General features: G+C 47.2%; 1 protein-coding gene across 4 annotated transcripts in view; it reads left to right on the top strand.

The window, feature by feature from the left end:
- CLCN1 (chloride voltage-gated channel 1) overlaps positions 1–23,723 on the top strand; it is a 150,293-nt gene that overhangs the window by 102,449 nt on the left and 24,121 nt on the right. For 2 of the 4 annotated variants that reach the window (XM_050943358.1, XM_050943341.1), the window contains exons 2-10: positions 288–441; positions 1,972–2,118; positions 2,848–2,976; positions 3,087–3,220; positions 5,352–5,429; positions 10,349–10,427; positions 10,745–10,870; positions 15,183–15,267; positions 19,938–20,039. In XM_050943358.1, the coding sequence (XP_050799315.1) occupies positions 288–441; positions 1,972–2,118; positions 2,848–2,976; positions 3,087–3,220; positions 5,352–5,429; positions 10,349–10,427; positions 10,745–10,870; positions 15,183–15,267; positions 19,938–20,039 (1,034 nt within the window). The remainder of the gene's footprint in view (positions 1–287; positions 442–1,971; positions 2,119–2,847; positions 2,977–3,086; positions 3,221–5,351; positions 5,430–10,348; positions 10,428–10,744; positions 10,871–15,182; positions 15,268–19,937; positions 20,040–23,723) is intronic. The other 2 variants (XM_050943349.1, XM_050943367.1) reach the window with 2 other exon arrangements.

Here is a 23,723-nt window from a genome sequence, read left to right as displayed (position 1 = left end):
ATGATGAGGAGAGATTGTTGACAGGGAACAATGGATCAGTTACTGTGGGTGTGAACTCATTTCCTCCCAATATTTAGGGACCAGCAGAGAAGGACAGTGAGAAAAACTGTCTATCTGGGTCTTCCTGTGTTTCTGTCTTCTCTGTTTGGGTTTGCTTGGGTCTATGCATCTGACTGTCTGTGGAAGTCTCAGTCCATCTGTGGAGCTGTCTCTTTGTCTCTGTCTGTGAATTGGGAGATTAACCCTGCTTTTCCCCCTCTCATCTTTCCCTCTGCTGACTCCTCTAGCTCTATGGGCAGTACACAGACCAGCTCTCTGACTTTGCACAGAAGGAAGCTGCAAAACTACTGAGTGAGAAAAAGACCCAAGGGAACAGCCAAAGCCCCCAGAAACGGGGCAGTCAGACAGACATCAAAGAGGAGCGGTACTCCAAATGCCAAGGTAGGACCACTCAGCCTCACTGGACAGACAGGCTCACTTTATTACCAAAGGATGGACAGACTGCCACTGTTCAAGCTGGAGGTTCAGAGGGATGGAATTCAAGTGAGGCAAAAGGGGGACAAGTGAGCCTTGTTCCAGAAGAAGGAGGAAGAAGTCCCACTGGGTGGAAGAGAAGCTAGCAGAGGCTAAATTTCCTTTCCCACCTGCCCCCCAGGAATATGTGTGACAGCAAGGGATAGTTTTTCTCAGAGCAGTCTCTCATTTCATCACACAGTAGGTTACAGATCTCATGTCCAGAATGGAGAGGCCTTTCTCACACTTGTGGGATCATTTGAGGAGATCTCTCCTTCCAGTGCGCAAGAGGTTAAACTCCCCATCCTTCCCATACTGCAGAGGACTTTGCAGTAGTGTATAGCACAGAGATAGGTGCCGAGTCGTCCAGCACTCAAACATGATGTTTCCCCAGGAACTGCTTGTGATGGGGTCCCCGGGGTGCAGCCTGGGATTGTGGGACCGCTGTGCCCCCTGAACTCTCTCCAGCCTGGGGTGCCTCTCACAATGCCTTGCTAGCAACCAACAGCAAGTCCCTCCAGGCGCTGTGATCACTCAGCACAACAGCGTGTGGAGCCCCACACCTAGCTATATTGCAAGAATGTTCCCAGAACCACTCATGAATCACACAGAGAAAGGCACCAGAGCCAAATCCCCCCAGCTCCCAGCACTGTACCCCAGGAATATACTGTCTTGCACTGCTCAAGATGAGCAACACTGATTTATTAATTGGTTCACCACTTCATCAATGGAAAGTGGACATACACCAGCCTTTGCCAAACCTGAGCAGATTTACCACACACTTCATACAAACTCGCTGGTAAAGATAAACAGTTAAACAAATGTACTGACTACAAAAGATAAATTTTAAGTGCTGTTAAGTGATAGGCAGAAAGTCAGAGTTAGTCACTAAAAGAAATAAAATATAAGCACGCAGTCTGAACTGTCAACCCTATTTAGACTGGGCAACATATAGATTAAGCAGTTTTCTCACCCCACTGGATGTTGCAGTCCCTAAAATACAGGTGAGTCATTGCATTGTAGCTCCCTTGCTGGACAATGGTTGTTGATGGGTTGTTTGACACCCCGCCTGGGAGTTGGTTACTTTCCTTGCTGTTGCCTGTGGGGAGCTAATATCAAGCTGATTCCCCAATTTACAGCATATTTTAGTGACAACCATACAACACAATCTCACAACTTCATAGGCATTAATGATATACATACATGGATAGAGAAATGACCTTCAGCAGATTATAACCTTTCCCCGATACCTGACATGGCCTGCTTTATATGCAAGATTACAATTATATATAAATGAGGAATATGGGGGTTACAGGGTGCTCCCCCAAGGTATAGAATGTCACACTGCTATCTTGCCATTCTCAATAAGGGAAAGAAGAGACAGACAGGGGGCTTCCTCAATATTTCTTGACCCTCCATGGCTTAACATCTTGCCTCAAGACTCTTTCTCATCCGCAGATTGTGCTAGACACATTCAGAAATATGTTACCAAGAAGCTTGGAGAAGACTGGATATTCCTGGTTCTGTTGGGTCTGGTCATGGCACTGGTGAGCTGGGGAATGGATTATGCCAGCGCCAAGAGCCTGCAGGGTGGGTCCCATCCAGGTGCTATGAAACTGCCTCATAAATCACATGAACAATTCACTTCTATGCCTAATATCCCATGTTCCTCATCCTTCAGCACTAACTGCCTGCAGCACATTGCCCCATAGTGCCATGCTGGGATGTTGGGGTCAGTACTAACTCCCAGGGCAGAATATCCCCTAGTTTGTCGCCCACACCACTTCCTGAGCACAGCTCTTCTCGCTGGGGCACTGGGGTCAGTACTGACCCAGAGGGGAGAGTATCCTCTAGAGTCACAAAATAGTTGCAGAACATTCATTTTATTTGGAAGTTTCGCCTCAAAACATAGGCCAGACATCCCTTGTTTAGCTTAGGATATATAACAGTTATAGGCCAAGGTTGAACAGTAAGGCTTGACTATGAAGCCCTATTAATTTAATATCATATTTCTCCCCTCTTGATAAATACATACACACAGCTTCTCTAATCCAGCCCCCACAGCCTATTTTGGGAGACTCTCTTTCTACTTGGGTGAATTCAGTTTTCAGGTTCTTTCAGCCTTGTGTTTCACTTCCCCCTAATAACACATTGCTCCCTGTGACACCTGCCCTCTGCTGGCAGGACCCCTTTCTGCTGAGGGGTTCTATCCTGGACGTGGTTGGATTGTTCTCAGTTGGGCCAACCTGTGCTTTTGACCTGGGTTTGTTTGATGCTCATGAACCCCACTGGGGAGGTGCTGCTCTCACTGACTCCTGTTCTGTCTGTCCACAGCTTACAAGTGGATGTACAAGGAGCTGCACCCGAGTGTCCCTATGCAGTACCTGGCCTGGGTCACCTACCCCCTCATCCTCATCCTCTTTGCTGCTGTCTTTTGCCACCTCGTCTCCCCACAGGCTGTTGGTGAGAGCAGGGGGCAAGGGAAGATCTGCTTTTGTCTGTTTCTTTTTCTATATGGCATGTTTCTTGTTTCTATGGCTTATTTATTCATTGTCTGTTCTGTTTTTTTTCAGGGTCTGGGATTCCTGAGCTGAAGACAATCATGCGGGGAGTGGTCCTCAAGGAATACCTCACACTCAAAGCTTTTGTGGCCAAAGTTGTAGGCCTGACAGCTGGGCTAGGGAGTGGCATGCCTATAGGGAAAGAGGTGAGTGTTGCTATTGTGTGTGTGTGCAGGGAGGCGGAGGCAGGTATAGGTGTCTCTTTGGGCACTGTGAAGCCCTGGGGAGGAAGGGGCTATAACTATCTTATCTTTTTGGACAAGGGGCCATTTCACTCCACCACCACTGCTCTGCTTTTGTTTCTGAATTTCCCTACAGCATTGACCTCCCATTGGTCATTTTCCTGACTCTGTAAAAGGTTCGATAGAGAAAGGATTAAAGGAAGTGTGAAGTTGCACTCCATAATGTTTTATGGAAATATGCTTATGAGTGTAAATATGATGTAACTGGAATATGCTTTATGCAAAAGGTCTATTGTAAGGTATCATTACAAATCTACTGAGTGTGTTCATCTTATTTGAATGTATGTATCATTCCTGTAACTGAAGCTAGAAATATAAAGTATAACTCTGAGGTCCTATTGTAATTATGCAAAGTGTGAACTATTGATGATGGTGTAGAATCTTGATGGCTTCCATTGGCTAGGACAATTGGTTGCAAATAGCTCTGTTTACTTGCAAGCCTTCCTGTGTTCATGTAAGCCAGCCCAGGAAGAATGGTGGAATCCATCTTAAACCTGGTTCTCTTCCATTTAGAAGGAGGGGTGGGGATCCAGAGAGACAAAAGATTCCCACCTTGTGCCAAAGCTATAAAAGGGGATGTAAGAGAACAAAGAAGGCTGCAGTCATGAGAAAACCATGGAGGGGATGGTATGATGGGATAGCCTAATTTTGTCAATTAATTGATCTTTGACTATTAGAGGTAAATATGCCCAATGGCCTGTGATGAGACACTAGATAGGGTGGGATCTGAGTTACTACCGAGAATTCTTTCCTGGGTGTCTGTCTAGTGAGTCTTGCCCACATGCTCAGGGTTTAGCTGATTGCCATATTTGGGGTTGGGAAGGAATTTTCCTCCAGGGCAGATTGGCAGAGGCCCTGGGTTTGTTTGTTTTTTGCCTTCCTCTGCAGCATGGGGCACAGGTCACTTGCTGGAGGATTCTCTGCACCTTGAAGTTTTTAAACCACAAGTTGAGGACTTCAGTAGCTCAGACATAGGTCAGGGGTTTCTTACAGGAGTGGGTGGGTGAGATTCTGTGGCCTGCATTGTGCAGGAGGTCATATTAGATGATCATAATAGTCCCTTCTGATCTTAAAGTCTATGAGTAAACTCTCGTTACCACCTGAGCTGGAACTAACAAGGACTATACCAGGGGAAAGGATTGGGCCCAAACTAGGAAGGAGTCTAGTCTTTGAAAGAAGCTTATTGGAACATCTCTGAGGGTGAGATATTATCTATAATCAGTTTCTTAATGTATTAGGCTTAGACTTGTGTGTTTTTGCTTTATTTTACTTGGTAACTTACTTCGTTCTGTTATTATTTGAATCCACTTAAATCCTACTTTTTATACTTTTTTATACTAATCCTATACTTTTTAAAATCGCTTTTGTTTATTAATTAACCTAGAGTAAGTGAATAAAACATGGGGGAGCAAACAGCTGTATATCTCTCTATGGGTGTTATAGAGGGCGGACAATTTATGAGTTTACCCTGTATAAGCTTTATGCAGAGTAAAATGGATTTATTTGGGGTTTGGATCCCATTGGGAACTGGGCATCTGGGTGCTGGAGCAGGAGTACTTGCCGAGCAGTTTTTGGTTAAAGTCTGCACCTTTGGGAGCGAGGACCAGACCTAGGTCTGTGTTGCAGCAGGCTAGCATGTCTGGCTCAACAAGGCAGGGTTCTGGAGTCCCACGTTGGCAGGTAAAATGGGCTCAGAGATAATCTCAGCACATCAGGTGACAGTCCCAAGAAAGTCTTGGTGACCGAACCTGTCGCAGCCTCTTTCTAGTTGTTTTTCATAAATATTTGGATGAGTGATTCACAAGGGGGTCTCTGTGACTGAACTCGTCACAGAAAGATGCTGAGGTACCTTCAAATCGCTCATTTTGTACCTGAGAGAAAGAGGGGAGAGATGGGAGGAGAGAGGCAGAGATGACCAGAGAGAGAGAGAGAGAGGAGAGCGTGCACCAACATCTGTGTTTATTAAATCCATGTCAGTGGAACAATGTCACTGACCCTCTTTCCTCATCGTCTTTCCCCTTCTCTTCTCTGACAGGGTCCCTTTGTGCACATTGCCAGCATCTGCGCTGCTGTGCTCAGCAAGTTCATGTCAATCTTCTGTGGTGTGTATGAGGTAAGGCACAGGTTTCTGCGTGCACTTACCCTGAAGCTCTCCATCTCCTGGGAGGGGCAACATGATTTCTTCTCCAGAGGAGGGCATAGCAGCGGAGGGGGCAGGATATTGGTACAGGGAATGCAGTGAGTTCACCAAGGTGTTACAGACCAGAACATTACATATGCTGACCAGGATTATGGAGAGTGGCCAAGTATACAGCCCAGTAAGCTATAAGGACTGGCCAGGTATGTGGCCTACTAAGTTACAGAACAAACTGGATAGGAATATGGTCTGGCAAGTCTGGATTCTGATAGTGCAGAAGCCATAAGCTGCCTCATTGTAGTCACCCTCCATGCATAAAGACTTGCCAAGTAGCTTTGCATAAAGACCAGTCTGTCTTAGAATGTGCATGCACAGAGCACTGCTAATCATAGGAGCAGCCTATATGTCTGCTGTAGAAACAGCCTTTGCAGTAAAAAGATCGCTATAGTGATGAGCTGTTTATTAAGACTGGCAGTGTCCCTAGAGGCTAACTATATGCTGTATAGAGAGACTGACTCACTGTAATAGAAACAGCTTGTGCAGACTGGCTCCCTGCAGAGACTGGCTGTGTAATATAAGATAACTACAGCAGTTGTTTATATAGGCCAGATCTGTATAGAGACTGGTGCACAGGAGTAGATTGGTGGCATGCAGGCACCACATCACTGTAGTACAGTTGACCTTGGCTGTACTTACTGACCAGATCTCCATATTAGAGACAAGCTTACTGTACTAAAGACTGGCAGTGTGTAGAGCCCGGCTCACCATAGCAGAGACGGCTGCATTTGCTGCTGGCTGTTGCTTCACTCAGAGGATGTGGGGACTAACTCTGTGGCTGTGCTCCCTCTAACCCTGGCATGCCCTTCTCTGGCTGGGCTCTCTGTTCCAGAATGTGTACAGGCAGCTCGAACTCGTGGTGGCGGCTTGCGCGGTTGGAGTTGGATGTTGCTTCGGGGCTCCTCTTGGAGGCAAGTGTATTCTTATATATGACATTTTGTATACATCACCTTAACTCTCTCACTGTGAATCTCCTGCATGAAGACAAGTTCTGCACAGACTTACCTTTTTCCCAGTTCTGTAGTGAAATGTTATTTCTTTTTTCGTGTAATGGTGGAGGATGAAAAGCAAGGGAGGGTGGAAAGGTGAGGTGGATTATGGGAAAAATGCCACAGAGGAAGTGACATTTGGGCAGGAAGTGTCATCACTAAAGGCTGAGCCTATTTAGTCCCCATGTATAGGCCAAACATCCAAAGGTGGGTCTGTCTACACAATCAGTAAAGACCACCTTCTACAATAGAGAGGAAGACCCAAAAAACATAGTGGTGAGGAGTTACATCACTCATGGACAGCGAATGATATTACTCATGAACAGGAAGTTATATTTTTAGTGCACAAAATAAGCTGTTTATCAGTAAGCTAGAGAATAATATGGCTGTGGATAAATATGTGAATGTTAATCACTCACATCTTTGCTTCTGAATCAGAGCCACTGTCTTAAATAACACATATGGCAGAACTATATTTATCCTTTGGCTAGATGGGCAAGGCCCAGGGCAAAAGTACACAAGGTGCAACAGCCTCCAGTCAAGAGGGAGAAAACTAGGGTGACCAATTGAGAGAGAGAAAATATTGGGACACATGGGGGGGAGGGGTGTCCGCTGGCAGAGGGGGGGAAAAAAGTGCTGCCGGCAGAGCAGCTAGAAGGAGGGGAAAAAAAAAAAGCGAGTGCTGCCAACGGAGTGAAATATCGGGACAAATTGCGTCCCGACCAAAGATCGGTTGGGACGTGGGACAAACACCTAAATATAAGGATGGTCCCAATTTTATTGGGATGTCTGGCCACCCTAGAGAAAACTATACATAGATCATTTGTCATAGAATGTTTCCCTTTTAATTAGTCCTGAGTGTGTGTCTGAGTGTGTGTCTGAGTGTGCCCACCCTGCCTCAAGGCCCTACTCTGATCACTTGGACACTGTGCCCAGGATAATTTTGAGGGTATTCAGAATTTGATGGTTGTTCAAATACTGTGTTATTTCCTTGAAGCAAATACTTCATTTCCTGTCTTTAGATGGAGTGAGTGAGGGGAGTAATAAACTGTAGCCCAGTCTTGGCTCAGGCCAGCCAAAAGAGATCATTTCATTACTGTTTGCCATAAACAAAAACCAGCCAGTTTAGTATCTAGCCAATAGAGGGCTCCTGGATGCTTAGCAGACTGGTAACAGACCAGACATCCAGAGGGCAGGGGATCCTTCTCAGGGAGAGAGACAGAGATAGGCGTGTGAGAGTGGATCAGCGGGCCGGAGGCAGCTTGAAGTTGGGTTCAGAGGGAAGGCTAGGTAGCAGCAGGGGCGGCTCCAGGCACCAGTAAGCCAAGCGCATGCTCGGGGCGGAAAGCCACGGGGAGCACTTTGCCCATTGCCATGAGGGCAACAGGCAGGTTGCCTTCGGCGGCATGCCTGCGGAGAGTCTGCTGGTCCCGTGGGTTTGGCAGACCTCCTGCAGGCGTGCCGCTGAATCCGCGGGACCGGGAACCTCCCGCAGGCAAGCCGCCGAAGGCAGCCTGCCTGCTGTGCTTGGGGTGGCAAAATGCCTAGAGCTGCCCCGGATAGCAGGCAGCCTGAGAGCTGCAACAAGGAGGCTGGATGAGAGCTAGGTGTCTAGCGGAGAAGCAGGCTGTGACTGGCTGAGGGCCAGTACAAACAGGAGACATGAGACTCTCATTATCTGGACTACAAGAAGACAGTGCAAAGGGACTCCCACCAGACGATGGGCCAGTGGGATCTGCAGGCCAACACTTAATCACCTCCAAAAGAGGGATGGACTAAAGGAGCAACTAGGGGTTAAAGGAAATTAAAACAGCAGAAGGATCTCTTACAGCACCAACCAAGGAGCAGGGTGAGCTGTGGAGGGGCACTGCTTACCCAAGTTAGGGGGAAGAGCGGGAGCTCCCTCTGCATTTAGCAGAGGAAGGGGAGAATGCCCCCATCCCACTCCACGTTAACCCCTGTGGGCAGCCCATTACCTTTCCACTGGACTGTGACATCAGTTAATATACATGTTTAAGCCTTGCACCTAGTGTACATACACCCTTTCTTGTCTCCAAACCCTAGTAAAGAATCCTCCATTGCTCATGCACAATGTGAGCATGGTATGTGGAGCACCTCTAGTGCTGACTGCTGAGCATGCTGCCCGATCTCTAGAAGGGGCTGGGGTACCACAACCCCACAGTGACAATACCTGCGCGGGGATCCAGTGCTTCCCATAAGAATATTTTTGTGGGGAAGTGGTAAAAGAAAGCAAACAGTAACAAATGGAAGTGGCCTCTCCATGGGACAGTCCAATGTAAGTCTGTCCTTTGCAACAGGCTGCAGAAACTCCGCTTTACAAAAATGGCAGCCACCCCAGCAAATAGCAGATTCCTGGACATGCAGAAGTGCAGCACAGAGGAAACAGGAGTTGCATGTAGCAATTACAGAGATAGATACACCACAGGAGAATCCCTGCCCATGGTCTCCTTGCCCTCCAAACTCCATACGTGGAGCTGATAGACTCATAGAAAGAGCAAAAGACATTTCATTTGGCTTTTGCCAACCTCACTGAGTCTTCTCTGATTTTGGGACTCTCACTGCTTATCAGAGATGTGCATGCACAAAGCAAACACTACTGGAATGAGCTCGGGGTGCTAACAGCAGTGAAAGAAACCTCCCTCCAGACTCACAAACTGATTGGGCCCACCAGCCTTGAAGGTGGGGCAAATAAATGCAGAGATACCCAGATGCCATGTTTTCATAATGACTTTTCTGTCCGTAAACATGATTTAGCTTCCTGTTTCTGCCACGGTAGCAAGTAGAGGTCATTTCTTGTCCTAGCTAGCTCCTTTTGACGTAATTTCCTGTTCAGATGTATGTTTAATGTTATTTCCTGTTTGGATAGATTTGTTCTGAGGTAATTTCCTTTTTGATATATATTTTCACAAGGAATGGTATGTTCCTCTCTCCTCATTTTTAAGCAGTGGATTTGAGGGGTTTACACCGGGCAAGATTAAATCAAGATGAGTCCCTAGGCACTTCCGCACTTGGGTGTACCCCGAGCCTTGCTCCTGCACTATAGCTATGGCCTCCCTCTCTTCAGACAGGCAATAGACAACCACATACTGGAGGTGCACAAGGTAAATGTGAGGACACATGACCGCCCCACATGTCTCCCCTGCCCAGTGACCCCTCCCACCCTGAGCCCAACCCAGGGCCACAGCACTCTTTCCACTCCACATTACCTGTGAGGGGGTGGGCTCTCTGCGCCTCCCCACTGCATGTTCTGTTGATCTCCCTGGTAGCTGCAGCTCCGTCCCACTCCCCGCGTGGCTGCCAGGGAGAGAGGCCGAACATGAATAGGGATAGGAGGATAGAGCCCCTCTCCCTCCCTGCCCTGCATTTGACCCCCTCATACTCCCCCACGCGTTGCCTCTGCACTGGAGGAGGAAGGACGTAGCTCCCACTAGTCTGCATATGAGGCCTCTGCTGACACCATACCAGCAGTCATGATGAAGTGGTTGCCGTGAGAGTCCCCACAACACAGAATTTCTGGCTGGGGCATTTTTTCATAACCCCAAGGGCTAGAAATACATGTACTTCAATGAAAGTTCAGACTGTGCTTCATCACTTGACTAGTGCCTATGCCTTATTCCGGATCCAATTTTACTTCAGTCCCTTTGGATATTTTGGAGGTGTCCAGGAGGGAAGAATAAGAGAGAGATTATGGACATACACCCCACAAGCATTAGTGATAGTGGGTTGGTGACAAGCTGTGACACTTGGTCTAATTTTGTGGCTCACTCTCCCTTTTCTTTCCTATCGTCTTCTGTCTGTCTGTCTCTCCTCTGTCTCTTCCACCAGTAGCAGCCGTATTATTACACTGATGTCCTGACTGTGGGCTGTGCTGTGGGGGTTGGCTGCTGCTTCGGGACACCACTTGGAGGCAAGTGGCTGCTCCCCTTCCTCTACCTTTCCTCAGGATACCTTCGTCCCAAACCCCCAATTCAATGACCATTCCCTACAGTTTCAGCCTCACCCACACTCGTTCCCTGGTATGTCCTCCCCACAGAGAGACAACCTCCAGCAGCAAGAGATTCTGCCCTGTCACTTTTGCCATCCCTTTAACTCTACCTCCTTTGCAAAACCTTTTTGACCCAAACTTGATGGCAGCAGTGGGCAATGATGGCTGGATGGGATACTAGAAGTTCTGGGGAGATTTCCAGGTATATGTCCAGGTGATAACATCTCTGTTTTCTCTAGGGGTGCTTTTCAGCATTGAGGTCACTTCCACCTACTTTGCCGTGCGCAATTACTGGCGTGGTTTCTTTGCAGCCACGTTCAGTGCTTTCATCTTCCGAGTGCTCGCTGTGTGGAACAAGGATGCAGGTAAGGCTAAAACCATGACCACTGTGTCTGGTGTCCAGGCCTCTATTATCTACTTCATCTCCAATTTCTCCCCAAATCCAGAAATACAGTGAGGATGTGACATTTCCTCCACCATCTTCCTTGCATACATGACAGGCAGAGAGAGGGAAAAAAAGGGGAGAGTGGCAAAGTTATGTCAAAAATTAGCTAACTCCCCGATTCCTCCCAGTCCTAGGTGTGTCTGGAGTTGCCAAAAAAAATTCACCATGGGGATACATGAATCTCCAAGAACCAGGAGGATTCTTGAGGAGAGAATTCACAGTTGGTCAATGTAATGTAGGGCTACATACACAGAGACATGCCATCCCAGAGCAGGGAGGTGACAGTATTTACAGCCTCACACTGGGCTGTCAAGCAGAAAGGTAACAAATTGGAGGGAATTCAGACAAGTGCAATAACCAACTGATTAGGAAGCTGGAAGGACTGATTTATGAGGAAAGATTGAAAGAGCAAAATATACTGGCTAAGGATGATGAAAAAAGGACAAAATAACTCTACAGGTAGCAGAAGAGGGTAAATGCATTTTCATGCAGACATTAACAACACAGAGGGTGAGGCTTGTTCAGGATGGTGCAGAGAGGTAAAGGGGAATGTTTCAGATACTGCAGTAATGAAGACAGAGAGATTAAGTAGCTGGATATGAGGAAAATATATCCTAATGCTGAGGGGCTGTTAAACTGTGCATGGTTCATCTAGTCCTGTGTCCCATCTCTGACAGTAGCCAGGACCAGCTGCTTCAGTGGAAGGTATAAGAGCACTGCAGTATGAAGATCTGCCTCCCACATTAGGCCTCATCCTAGTCCCTAGTAGTTAGAGACTAAATTATGGCCTGAAGCATGAAGTTTAATATCCCTTCCAATACTTACTGTCATTGACTATGAAACCCCTGGATATTCTTGTTAATCTTGTCCAGTTTCTTTCTGAATCTTGCTAAGTGCTTGGCCACAACTACTTCCTGGGGCAGCGATTTCCACAGTATAATCCCAAATTGGGCGGGAAAGTATTTCCTCTTGTAGTTCTGAATTTCCCACCTTTCAGTGTCATTGAATGTCGCCTTGTTGTTGTGTTAAGTGGCAAGGAGCACAAAAGTTCTTGCTCTACAGTCTCTGGACTAGTCATTATTGCATAGACTTTTATCTTGTCTCCTGTTATTTGTCTCCTTTCTAAGATAACAGTCCCAATCTTTTCAATCTCTCTTCATACAAGAATTTTTCCAGGTCCTCGATCATTCTCATTGCTGTTCTCTGAGCTCTCTCTAGCTCTTCAATATTCTTTGGAGATGAGGTGACCGGTGCTGCACACACAATCCAGATGAAGTTGTACTATGTTTTATATCAAGGCATTATAATGTTCTCCATATCATTCTCCATTCCATTCCTTATGCATTCTAGCATCTTGTTTGCTTTTTTGATTGCAGCTGCACGTTGATAAAAGCTCGTCACTGCTGTTTGAAACATGGGTCCCCTTCCTGAGTTGATACAGTTAATTTAGAACCCTATACGATGTATAAGTTTATTTTTTTTCCCTCCACTGTGTCTTACTTTGCATTAATCAACACTGAATTTCATTTGCCACCATGTTGCTTATTCCCCTAGTGTGTTTAGGTCTCTTTGAAGTTCCTTCCAATACTCTTTGCTCCTGACTAACTCAAATAATTCTGCCATCTTCAGATTCTGCTACTTCATTACTCATCCTCTTTTCCAGATCATTAATATATTAAACTGCACAGAACCTATTACAGAACCTTGTGGCCCCCACTGTTAACCTTTAGCCATGATGAAAATTGACCATTTACTCCCACTCTTTGCTCTCAGTCCTGTAGACCATTTTTGCTCCATGAGAACACTTCGCCTCTTACCATCTTGTGTGGGACCTTGTCATGGGCCTTCTGAAAGTCTAAATAAATGTTAACCGGCCCCTACTTTACTGACATGCTCAAAGAAGTCTAAGAGATCCATGAGACATGATTTGCCTTTGTAGAATCCATGCAGGTTACAACCTGTCAGATCATAAACTTTGTTATTGTTTTTAATGATTATTTCAACCAGTTTATCAGGCATGAAGCTAAGGCTAATTCCCCAGAGCATCCCTAGAGCTTTTTTAAAATACAGGTACATTTGCTACCCTCCAGTCTTGGGAAGCGGTGACTGTTGTTAGTGAAAGAGAGTGTATTTTTTTATTAACAACTCATCCACTTCATCTTTAAACTATTTCAGAACTCTTGCCTGTAATCATCTAAGCCTGGTGACTTATTGCCTTTGAAATTGTCAGTTTGTTCCGGCACCTCGTCTCTGACACCTCAATCTCTGAGACCTCATCTCTAATACTAGGAAAGAGCAGGTCAGGGTCAAAATCGCCCCAACATTCTCAGTAGCAAAAACAGATGCATCTTATCTTCTCAGCCAAATCTTCCTTAATTTTTCCCTTTAACTCCTGGGGGTAAGCCAAGAGACCCACCAATTCTTTCTCCACTTTTCTGCTTCCCATATACAGGTTTTCAGCTATTCGCTCTTCAAACTCCATTTTGGCCTTTCTAATTTCTCTCCCATTTAATGCCTGCTATAGTTTGTTTTCCGGTTTACTGGCTTCACTAGGGTCAGAGGTTCAAATTTTGAAGGATTTTTGTTTGGCTTGAATAGGCTCTCAAGCCTTGCCTGAAGCTATGTTTGTTTATTCCTTGCCTTCCTGGTCGTCTTTTTGTTCCGTGGTGCACATGTCTTCGGAGAGTACTATTGTTTCTTTAAATTGCATCCATTCCACCTGGAGGGCTTTTACCTCCTTTACTTTCAAATTTAGGGCCTTTTGACTAACCATCTCATTTATTGAAGTCTCCCTCTTTAAAGTTTAGTGTCACTTTTTGGTACCTTACTTGCCTCTGGGATGTTGAGCCTTCTTACACTGTGGTCCCTGTTACTTAGTGACTCAGCCACTGTCACTTTTTGAATTAGCAACTCTGTTTCATAAGAGTAAGCTGGGAATAACCTCTCTTAACTTGTGGTCTAGAACTAACTGTTCCAAGAAGCATTCACCCCAGTGTCAAGAAATGGTTTCTGTAAATTTGGTCACGTTGTGCTGTTTGACCAGTTTATATGTAGGTAGCTAAAGTCCCCCCCATTATCACCTGCATCCGTCGAAGTGGGTATTCACCCACGAAAGCTCATGCCCCAATACGTCTGTTAGTCTATAAGGTGCCACAGAACTCTTTGCTGCCCCATTATCACCGTTTATTAGGTTTTCCTGCCTCTGACCTCTCTCCACATTGTGCACTCAATTTCCTTTGCTTGATCCGGAGGCTAGTAGTACATTCTTACATTTTGGGATTTGTATCCCTAGAGATTTAGCTGTGTAGTTCTGTCCACTCTACATTTGTATCTCATCAGATTCTATGGAAACCTTTAGACACAAAGCTAATCCCCCACCTCTTCAGCCTAGTTTGCCTTTTCCATGTAGTTTATAAACAGATATTGCAGTATCGCATGAATGTTTGTCATTCCAACGTTTCCATAAAGCCTATTGTATCAAAATCCTCATCTGCTGCAAGACCTTCTTAGTTCACTGATTCTAGTTTTTGAACGTCTTACGTTTGTACCGGCATATAGATATCTATAGTTTTAACTCTTGGGCAGGTGGCTCCAAGGGAAGAGGTGGAAACCCATCACCTGAGTCATTTAAAACTAAAGTGGAACACAGTGAGGGTGGGGGAGCAGAAGGGTAGGAAGGGGCTGGTGGATACGATGAGACCTAATTGGTCTCTTCCCTCTCTGATTTCTATGACTGTGATAATTCCTTCTGTACCTCTTATGAGAACTGGGTAAATGCAGAGACGAGCCCAGCTTTGTCCCCATGGGGTGATCTTGTCAGTTTGTGACAGGGATGATCTTATCAGGGGCTGACTGAGATACAGTGAAAAGAAAGGAAAAGTCCCATTTATCTTCTGAGGATAAGAAACTATTCCCAAGCAGAAAACTTTGACAAACTGAAGTTAGATTGAAAGTACATCACTTCCATTAACCCTCTACCCTCCCTCTCCACACAAATTAAAAGAACATTAAGGGTACAAACTGAAGCACTCAAAATGCAGGAAATGCCCAAATTAAAGCTATCTGCACACACTTAATTTGGCGTGTTCATTGCCATGAAGACTTTAATTACCCAAGCCCATGCTGCTATTTCCCCACAGATCCTGTCTCATATTCTTATTCAGTAATGCAGACTGGACTTTCTCACCCTTTTTTCCCCCTTCCCATCTCTTGCTCTCTCTTCTCTCACACAGTCACCATCACGGCCCTGTTCAGAACTAACTTTCGAATGGATTTCCCCTTTGATCTGCAGGAGCTGCCAGCCTTTGCTGTGATAGGGTAAGTCCAAAGGGACTCAACAAATTGTAGTGCTAAACTGATATCAAGCGGACTCCATTGCAAATCTTCACATAAAATGGAGTGACAGTCTGTTTAGACCATAGAACTCTTCCTGGAGGTTTGCCCTTAGAGATATTGCAACACAACCACTTTTGAGTGATCATGGAAACCCAGTCCCAGTTCTTTGACTGCTCACAGGGTCTGAACTCAGAGCCCATTCGAAGAGCGCAGAAATCCAGTTCAGGTTCTTCACCTTCTTTTGGGAGGCTGTACCCAAATCCATTCTAGGGGGATACAGAACTGCAGTGGGATTTTCAAAATCACCTAATGTCTGCACTTCAAACTGGAGGTGTACCTTCCAGTGTGAGGAGATATATCCATGCTAGTGTAAGGGACTGTTTTATTAACATTCAGTGGGAGTGTTTTTGTTGGCTAGCTCCCAGTACCAAAAGGGGAAGGTCAATGGGAAATCAGGACCCTGAGACTGACAGTCCCCAGGGGCAATGGGGAGAGGTCACTGCTCCAGGTCAGCCTGATTGATAGGGCAGGCAGGCTAATCAGGGAGTCAGAAGGCCAGGGGAGTCCTGTCCTCTGTGTGAGCTGGAATTGCCTGGGTCAGACAGAGTGGGGCTGACCTATGGAAAGAGCAGACCCTATGCTGGTAGCAGGGCTGCAGCCACAGAGCCAAAGGGGCCAGAGAAGCAGCCCAGGGGGCTGAAGGCAGAGAAGTGGCATCAGTGCTGAGGCAGAGTGGAGCCAGAGCTAGAACTGTGGAACTGAAGCTGGAGCTGGAGCAGTCTGAAGCCCTGTGCGGTGAGCAACTGGGGCCAGCCAAGGGGGGACCCTGGGCAAAGGTCCCAGTGCAGATAAACACCTCCAACCAAGGGTCCTTGCAGTCCAGACTGGTAGGGGATCTTAACCCAACGGGGGGCTGACACTGGGAAGAAGGATCCCACCACCCAAAGTCCGATGGTGTGTGGCCACCACCAAAGCAAGTGTCCAACCCACAGCATCCCTGCAGCACAGCCAGGGCCTGAGAAGGAGGCCTGGGACCTACAAGAAACAGACTGTGAACTGACAGTCCAGAGACACTGTTTGTAATGTTCCCTGCCACAGAGAGGGGTAATGTGTTTTCCTTTAACCTTTCCTATTTTTCCTTATTCCTTTTTTAATTAATTGCTGATTAAATGAATTGTATTTTCTTTAAATTGTATGTAATGATCAGTGGGTCAGGGAAATGTCCAGTGCAAAAAAGAGTACCTGGAATGGGGACACCCTCGCCCCTGTCCTACGTGTCCACAGAAAGGTTAGGGGTTGAGCCCCCCAGGAATCCTGGGCCCAGCCTTGTTGAGGTTACAAGGACTCTGCCACACAGGAGAGCGGAAGGGGAGCCCTCAAGGGCAGGGAGGCCTCTAGGTAAAGGAAGTGGGAGCGAGGACTCAGATTCTTCTGCTAGCCCATTTCGCCGGGGTAGTGGATAAGCCAGGAAAGTTCCCCACAATAGGGGAACCATTCCCCCACTTAAACGAGGTCTGACTGAGCTAGCGCACTAAAAATAGAGTGTAGCTGCAGGCACAAGGGATGGAATGGGCTAGCTGCTTGAGTACGTATGTACCCATCTGAGATAATAGGCACATACTAGGGGCAGCTAGCCTCTCCTACTGCTCATGCCCATCCATGCTGGAACTAGGGGCGCTGAAGTGATTTCCATCATATACAGGGTTTACAGTTGGCTTCAATGGCTCTCAGCACCCCGACTACACAAATTGTTCCAGCACCTCTGGCTGTGCCACCATGGCAACACTCTATTTGTAGTGCACTAGCTCTGATATGTCTACCCAAGCTCGAATTCACACCTCCAGCTCACAGTGCGGACATACCCATAGTGAGCTAGGAACACAAGTCCCACTGAAAGTCACTTTTGAAAATCCCACTCATCCAGTTTGTTCTCTTGCTTCTAAGGCTGCCTTTCAAAGGTTCACTCACTCACTGACTGTAGGTGAATCCATTTGTTTGGGTGGGCAAGGGGAAATTGGCTCTTTAACTTTGAAACTGTAGGACTGTGACAGCTCCTGCAGCTGCCTTTTGAACTGCTTCAGACTGTAGTTCTGTTCTTCTCTAAAACCACCCTGCTACTGGGAAAGGAGTGTACTGATGGGACACGAAAAAAAACCTTCTGAGGCTGAAAAGGAGTGTCGGAAATCACAGCGATGGGTGTGGTATAAAGGGAGACAACAATCTCCTCTGGGGGAAGCCAGGTTCCACCTTGGAACTCACAAGCACTCACGAAGCTCATTGCAGCTTAGCTTTAATCCCCACCCATTTAGAAATGCATTCTCCCTACCCTAGCAAATTCCCGCCTCTCCCTCTCTCTTCCTTTCCAGCCAGCATCTTTCCTCACTTTCAGGCAGCACAAAAAAGACACAAGTCCAGGCAACATGGGTGAACAGATTTTGTTTTCCTGGGACTGTCAATGTACAAGACTGTTCTAAGAGGAGCAACACCTCCCCTCAGTGCCAGGCTGGTGGGGAAGAAGCACAGAAGTCCACTTCAGATTAGAGAGAGCACCACCTGAGTCCACCACAGGGAATTTGTTTTCTATTAAAACCAGAAAATAAACAAATGTTACATACATAGTGTAGACAACACATGTGATTTTATTTTGTCTCATGCTGTTTGGCACATCTGTTAAAACACCAGGTCCTGGAGTTATATAATTTCACAAGAATTTCTGCTTTTATTGAAATAAAGTAAGTTTCTAGCCATTGTGATTTCAAAGAAAAGTTTCTAGCCATTGTGATTTCAAAAGGCATCTGAGTGAACTTCAAAGGCTCCAAAACTGAAAGGCCAAGAAATACAGCTCCCCTGTTTATTGCTTTAAAATCTCATGATTTTTAAGCCAATCTCAAGATTTTTGGGGCCTGACTCATGAGTTTTGAGTGCTTGGGATTGGCAGTAAGATTACATTTTCCTTGTGACTATATCCAGAAAATATTTTAGAGCTTGGTTAAAGGTCTGGTTCTAAAAATATTTCTCTCTTGAGTAAAGGCAGCTGGTCAACATTTTCAGAACAAAACATTTTTTAATTGAAAAATGGTTTTATTTTAAAAATGAACATTTAGTGAAAGTTTCCTGATTAGGGTTTTTTTTCTTTTGAAAAATATGGAAAGATGCTGTATGTGAAACACTCAGTTGCTGGTGTTTTTGTCTCTATTTTATGTAGGGTTGTTGTTGTTTGTGGTGTGGCAGGTGTGGCCCGTGCAGCTTGGCCAGAGGTTCTTTATGGCCTGTGCAGCCAGTGAGGCCCAGTGGTTGGTTGTGGGTGGTTTTTGTTCCCATTGCCAGTTTTGATTGGTGGGGCCAGTCACATAGCTGGAATTTTTCAAAATGACATGTATCTTTTTGTCAGTTTTCAGTTTTGAAATAAAAAATAATATTTGGAATGACTGAGTTGGAAATTAAAAAGGCAAAAAAATATATAGAAAATTTCATAAAATGAAAAATACATCAATTTTGAAAATGCATGCAATGAAAAGTGAATTCTTGGCAATATCTTGTGGCAATGAATTCCCCAGCTTAATTATGTGCTGTGAAAACACAATTTCCTTTTACCAGTTTCCAGTGTGTTGCCTTTTAACTTCATTGGGTGAATAAGATGCAACCCTGCCTATCAGGTTACATTCCCTGGTCCTGATTACAGCAGGAAGCACAGAGGCCAATGCTAGCACAGAGAGTCCATCACACTTTTTGGTTAAATAATGAATAATTAGGAACATAGGCTTCAGTTCAGCAAAGCACTTAAGCACGTGCTTACCTTGAAGAACGTGAGTGGTACCATTACTTTGCTGAATCAGGGCCAGAGTCCCTGTATACGCCGTATGATTGTATTTCCTGGTCCAATCTGACTTCTCAATTCTTCTGACCACATTGGTCCTCCACCTTGGCCCGGATCCTCTCTTTCATCCCCCAGTTAGATCTGTCAGACTCTCATAGTTTCTTACACCTTTCCCATCACCCTGGTCTCTGAGCAACTAGTTGCTGGCTTGTACACATAGATACAGTGATGTGCAGTGTGGTTGGTCTCCACCTTGGTAAATGCCGAGTGGAACCTCTGACAAGTCTTATATCCCACTGATGAGCAAAAGCGGTATCCTCTCCATTGCATTGGATCCCTGCAACCAACATAACACAAACTGACTGTGGGGGTTTTCCATGGGGCAGTGGGGTGTGTGTGCCACCAGAAACATCTTTGGAGACCTCTGTAACAGATGGCACCCTCCAAAAAAATAAATAAAAAGCTGGAAAGCAGCAGACAAAAGACTGGAACACCCTTGGGAGTTTTCTGTGCCACACAGGGCTGGATGTCCCCTTCTAACACATGTTCTGGATCCCCTTTTGGACATGGGAAGGTTTAAGATATAAAGTGGGGGAGAAAGGGGTTCAAATACATTTTTCTCCCTTTATCAGAAACCCCACTGACATCAGTAAATGGCTGCTCTGACTGAGATACGCAGCCTTAGGTGCAAACTTTGATTCTGCCCATTTGTTGCCATTTAAAAGGCCAGGTGAATATCCACATGTGACAAATACTTAGGCATTATTCCCTGGTGGATAAATGGCATTTTGTTTACTGTACTTCATGTCTTTTTATTTCACTTCCTCCGCTTTAGGATCTGTTGTGGGTTCCTTGGAGCCTTTTTCGTTTACCTCAACCGCCAGGTGGTTCTGTGTGTCCGACGGCATATGGCTCTGAGCCAATTTCTCACCAAATAGTGAGTGTGCTTGAACAGAAGTACTCTGCCTTAGAGGCCATTACCCTTCCCGACACTGGATAATACCTGTGGAGTTAGGTGCTACTCAATATTAGTAAGAGTATCAGAATCTGGCCCAAAGAGTCTAATTTAGGGGTGGGCAAACTTTTTGGCCCGAGGGCCACATTGGGGTTGTGCAACTGTATGGAGGGCCAGGTAAGGAAGGCTGTGCCTCCCCAAACACCTTGGCCTCCATCCCCTATCTGCCCCCTCCCATTTCCTGCCCACTGACTGCCCCCCTCAGAACCCCCAACCCATCCAACCCCCCTTGCTCCTTGTCCCCTGACTGCCCCTGCCCGGGACACTCGCCTCCTATCCAACCTCCCTGTCTCTTGACTGCCCTGACCCCTCACCATACCCCCACCCCCTGAAAACCCCCTAGGGACTCCCACCCCCTATCCAACCACCCTCTGCTCCTTGTCCCGTGACCACCGCCTCCTGGGACTCCCCACCCCAACTGCCTCCTGGGATCCCACCCCCTTGTCCAACCCCCCCTTCTCCCTGTCCTCTGACTGCCCTCCTGACCCCTATCCACATCCCCGCCCCTTGACAGGCCCCCCCCGGGACTCCCACTCCCAACCCACCCTGTTCCCTATCCCCTGACTACCCCCCCAGAACCTCCGCCCCATCCAACTGCCCCCTGCTCCCTGACTGTCCCCCAGTATCCCCTGCTCCCTTCCCCAACCTCCCCACTCCCCGGCCCTTTTCCAGCCGCAGGAGCTCGCAGCCGCGACACCTGGCCAGAGCCAGCTGCGCTCCCCACACTGCCCAGTGAGAGCAGTGGGCCAGAGCACGGCCCATGCAGCGGTATGGCTGCGGGGGAGGGGAGATAGCAGGAGAGGGACCAGGGACTAGGCTCCCTGGCTGGGAGCTCAGGGACTGGGCGGGATGGTCCCATGGGCTGGATGTGGCCCGCGGACCATAGTTGGCCCACATCTGGTCTAATTCATGTTAAGATATTTTTATCTGCAGGGAAGAAATTCTCTTCTGGGCTGAACTTCTGTCTTTACAAGCCATAAACAGGTTCTTCGTCCAGGAGAGACAGTCTAACATCTCCCTGCAATTTTTATTAGGAGGAGAAAATATAACTGGTTAGACAGGAAATGCTCTTAAAGTAGAAAATCAATAATTTCTTCATAAGACCCACAGTTTATTTTTAGAATATATCAAGGAGAAAACGTCAGTTGAAATCTGACCCAGTATTTCAGTTTTGTAAAACAAACATTTATAAAATTAAGGTTGACAGAAATGTTTCCACGTTAAAAAAAAATCCCAGTAAAAAAGTGTTTTTTTAAAAAAACAATTAAACACTGCTATCTATCTATCTATCTATCTCAGAGCAAGCAGGCATCTGCATATATAAAACATCATTAAATATCAGTAAAGTTGCTTATTAACATAACCTCCAAAAATGAGAAATGGACACATATAGGATCCAAACAGTTTCCCACTACCATGCAGCCCTTCATCATTTACTGCAATTTATGCTGCTGACACAACCTTACCTTTGCAACATCCTTCTGTTCTCTAATTGAGAGAAGCTCTGGGCTATATATAGTATTGATTTTAAATAGTTTTCTACATCGATGATAAAGATTTCAAACACACATGCAATTATACATGCAAAGTAAATACATAATGGTAGGTTCCAAAGTTTAGCCTCCTCTCTTTAAAATCCTTTAATATTCTTCTCCCCTTTCTCTCCAGGAGCACTCTGCTTCCCCTTGCACCTCCAGGGTGCAGGTAGAACCTGTTGGGCAGGAGTGAAAAAGGAAGCAAATCTTTCCTTCCCTTTAATTGTTCAGCTCTTTAGCGTTGTTACAATCTGGTCAAGGGTGAAGAGGCATTACTGGACCTGTAGCCTATGGTGATGTCTCACTAATGTGGGGCAGCCCGTGAAGAGACGTCTCTGCGAAATTTATTGTGGAGATGCACTAGATAGATGGGGTTGTGAAGAGAGACAGCTAAAGGGGATTTGTCACCAAAATAGAGTATGGCTGAGAAAGCAGCGGGGGAGAATTCTGTGAGCGCCTGAGGCCCAGGGCCGGCTTTAGGCCAATTCGCCTGATTCCTGGGAATCAGGCCCCGCGCTTTAGGCACCTTTTAAATTTTTTTACTTACCCTGGCTGCTGCGGTCTGCTCTGGGGTCTTCCATGGCCCTGCTCCCCTGACCAAAGGGCCAGTGGGAGCGCGGCTACCCCACAGCCCCGCTCTCTCAGCTGGAGCTGTGGCCGGAGCGTGACAAGCCCCACGGCCCCGGCTGGAGCTCTGGCCGGAGCATGGCAAGCCCCGCGGCCCTGGCTGGAGCTCCAGGCCCTTTAAATCGAGCGTGGTAAGTCCCGTGGCCCCGGCTTGAGCTCCAGCCGGAGTGCCACAAGCCCTGTGGCCCCGCTCTCCTGGCTGGAGCTCCGGATGGAGTGCGGCAAGCCCCGTGCCCCCGGCTGGAGCTCCGGGCCCTTTAAATAGCCCCCAGAGCCCTGGAGTAGCAGGGGGCTCTGGGGGCTATTTAAAGGGCCAGGGCTCCAGCGCCCTCTGCCACTCCGGTCCTTTAAATAGCCGCCAGACCCCCGCCGCCCCCATGCATTCCCCAGGGCTCCCATTGCTATTTAAAAGGTCTGGGGCAGGGTAGAAGCAGGGGAGCCCCAGGCCCTTTAAATAGCCCCCAGAGCCCTGGGATAGCGGGAGGCTTGGGGGCTTTTTAAAGGGCCGGGGCTCCAGCTGCCTCTGCTGCACCCCCTGCCCTGCCCGCACCAGCCCCGCCCCCTGCTGCCTGCAGCCAGCTCTGCACCCCTTGCCCACAGCCAGCCCCTACCAAACCCCTGCCCTGTCTCCAGCCAACCCCTGCCACACACCTTTGCCCGCACCAGCCCTGCACTGCCCGCCCTGCCCTGTCTCCAGCCAACCCCTGCTGCACCCCTCTGCCTGAATCCAGCCAGTCCCATACTACTGTCTCCAGCCCTGCCAACCCCTGCTGCACCCCCCTGTGGCCCTGCCTGAAGCCAGCCCGCCCCACACTCCCCTGTTTCCAGCCAGCCTCGCACCCCTTGCCCTGCCTGCAGCCAGACCCTACCTCCAGTCAGCCCCTGCCCTGCCTCGAACCAGCCCCATGTCCACTCTGCCCTGCAGTTCCCAGGCCAGTTCTGCACACCTGCTTCAATGAGGGGGGCAGGAAGCAGCGGGGACCCACACATGTGCACACCCCCAGGGAGTGGCGGGGACCCACACATGTGAACCGGCAGTCATTAATAACCAATCAACAGCATATATGATGCAATGTACATAATATACAATTTTATTATTTATATAGTTATGGAAAGTAAATAATACATGGAAGAAATGGAAGGCTTTTTTTTACACTTTTTTCTTTTTAAGTCATCCCTGCCAAGGCCCTGCCGAAAGTGTTTGAATTGGGCCCCGCACTTTCTAAAGCCAGCCCTGCTGAGGCCAATATTACATGTGTGGCAGTGAATATTTCAGTGAGTTGCTATAGTGTTTTTTATAGCTTGCACTGTTCCTTCAGACAGAATTACAATGGATCACCTCTTTTGTAAAGTCTTTAACATGTTCTGGACCCCGCGGACCCGCCGAGGGAGCGGGGCCTCGGGGCTTCCCGCACTCCGGCCGGGGGAGCGGGTCCACGGGCTT

This window comes from Gopherus flavomarginatus, chromosome 1 (assembly GCF_025201925.1).
Source record: "Gopherus flavomarginatus isolate rGopFla2 chromosome 1, rGopFla2.mat.asm, whole genome shotgun sequence".
In the NCBI taxonomy this organism is placed as follows: Eukaryota; Metazoa; Chordata; order Testudines; family Testudinidae; genus Gopherus; species Gopherus flavomarginatus.
Note: the sequence above shows the minus strand (reverse complement) of the source record. Positions and strands in the feature narration are given on the sequence as shown.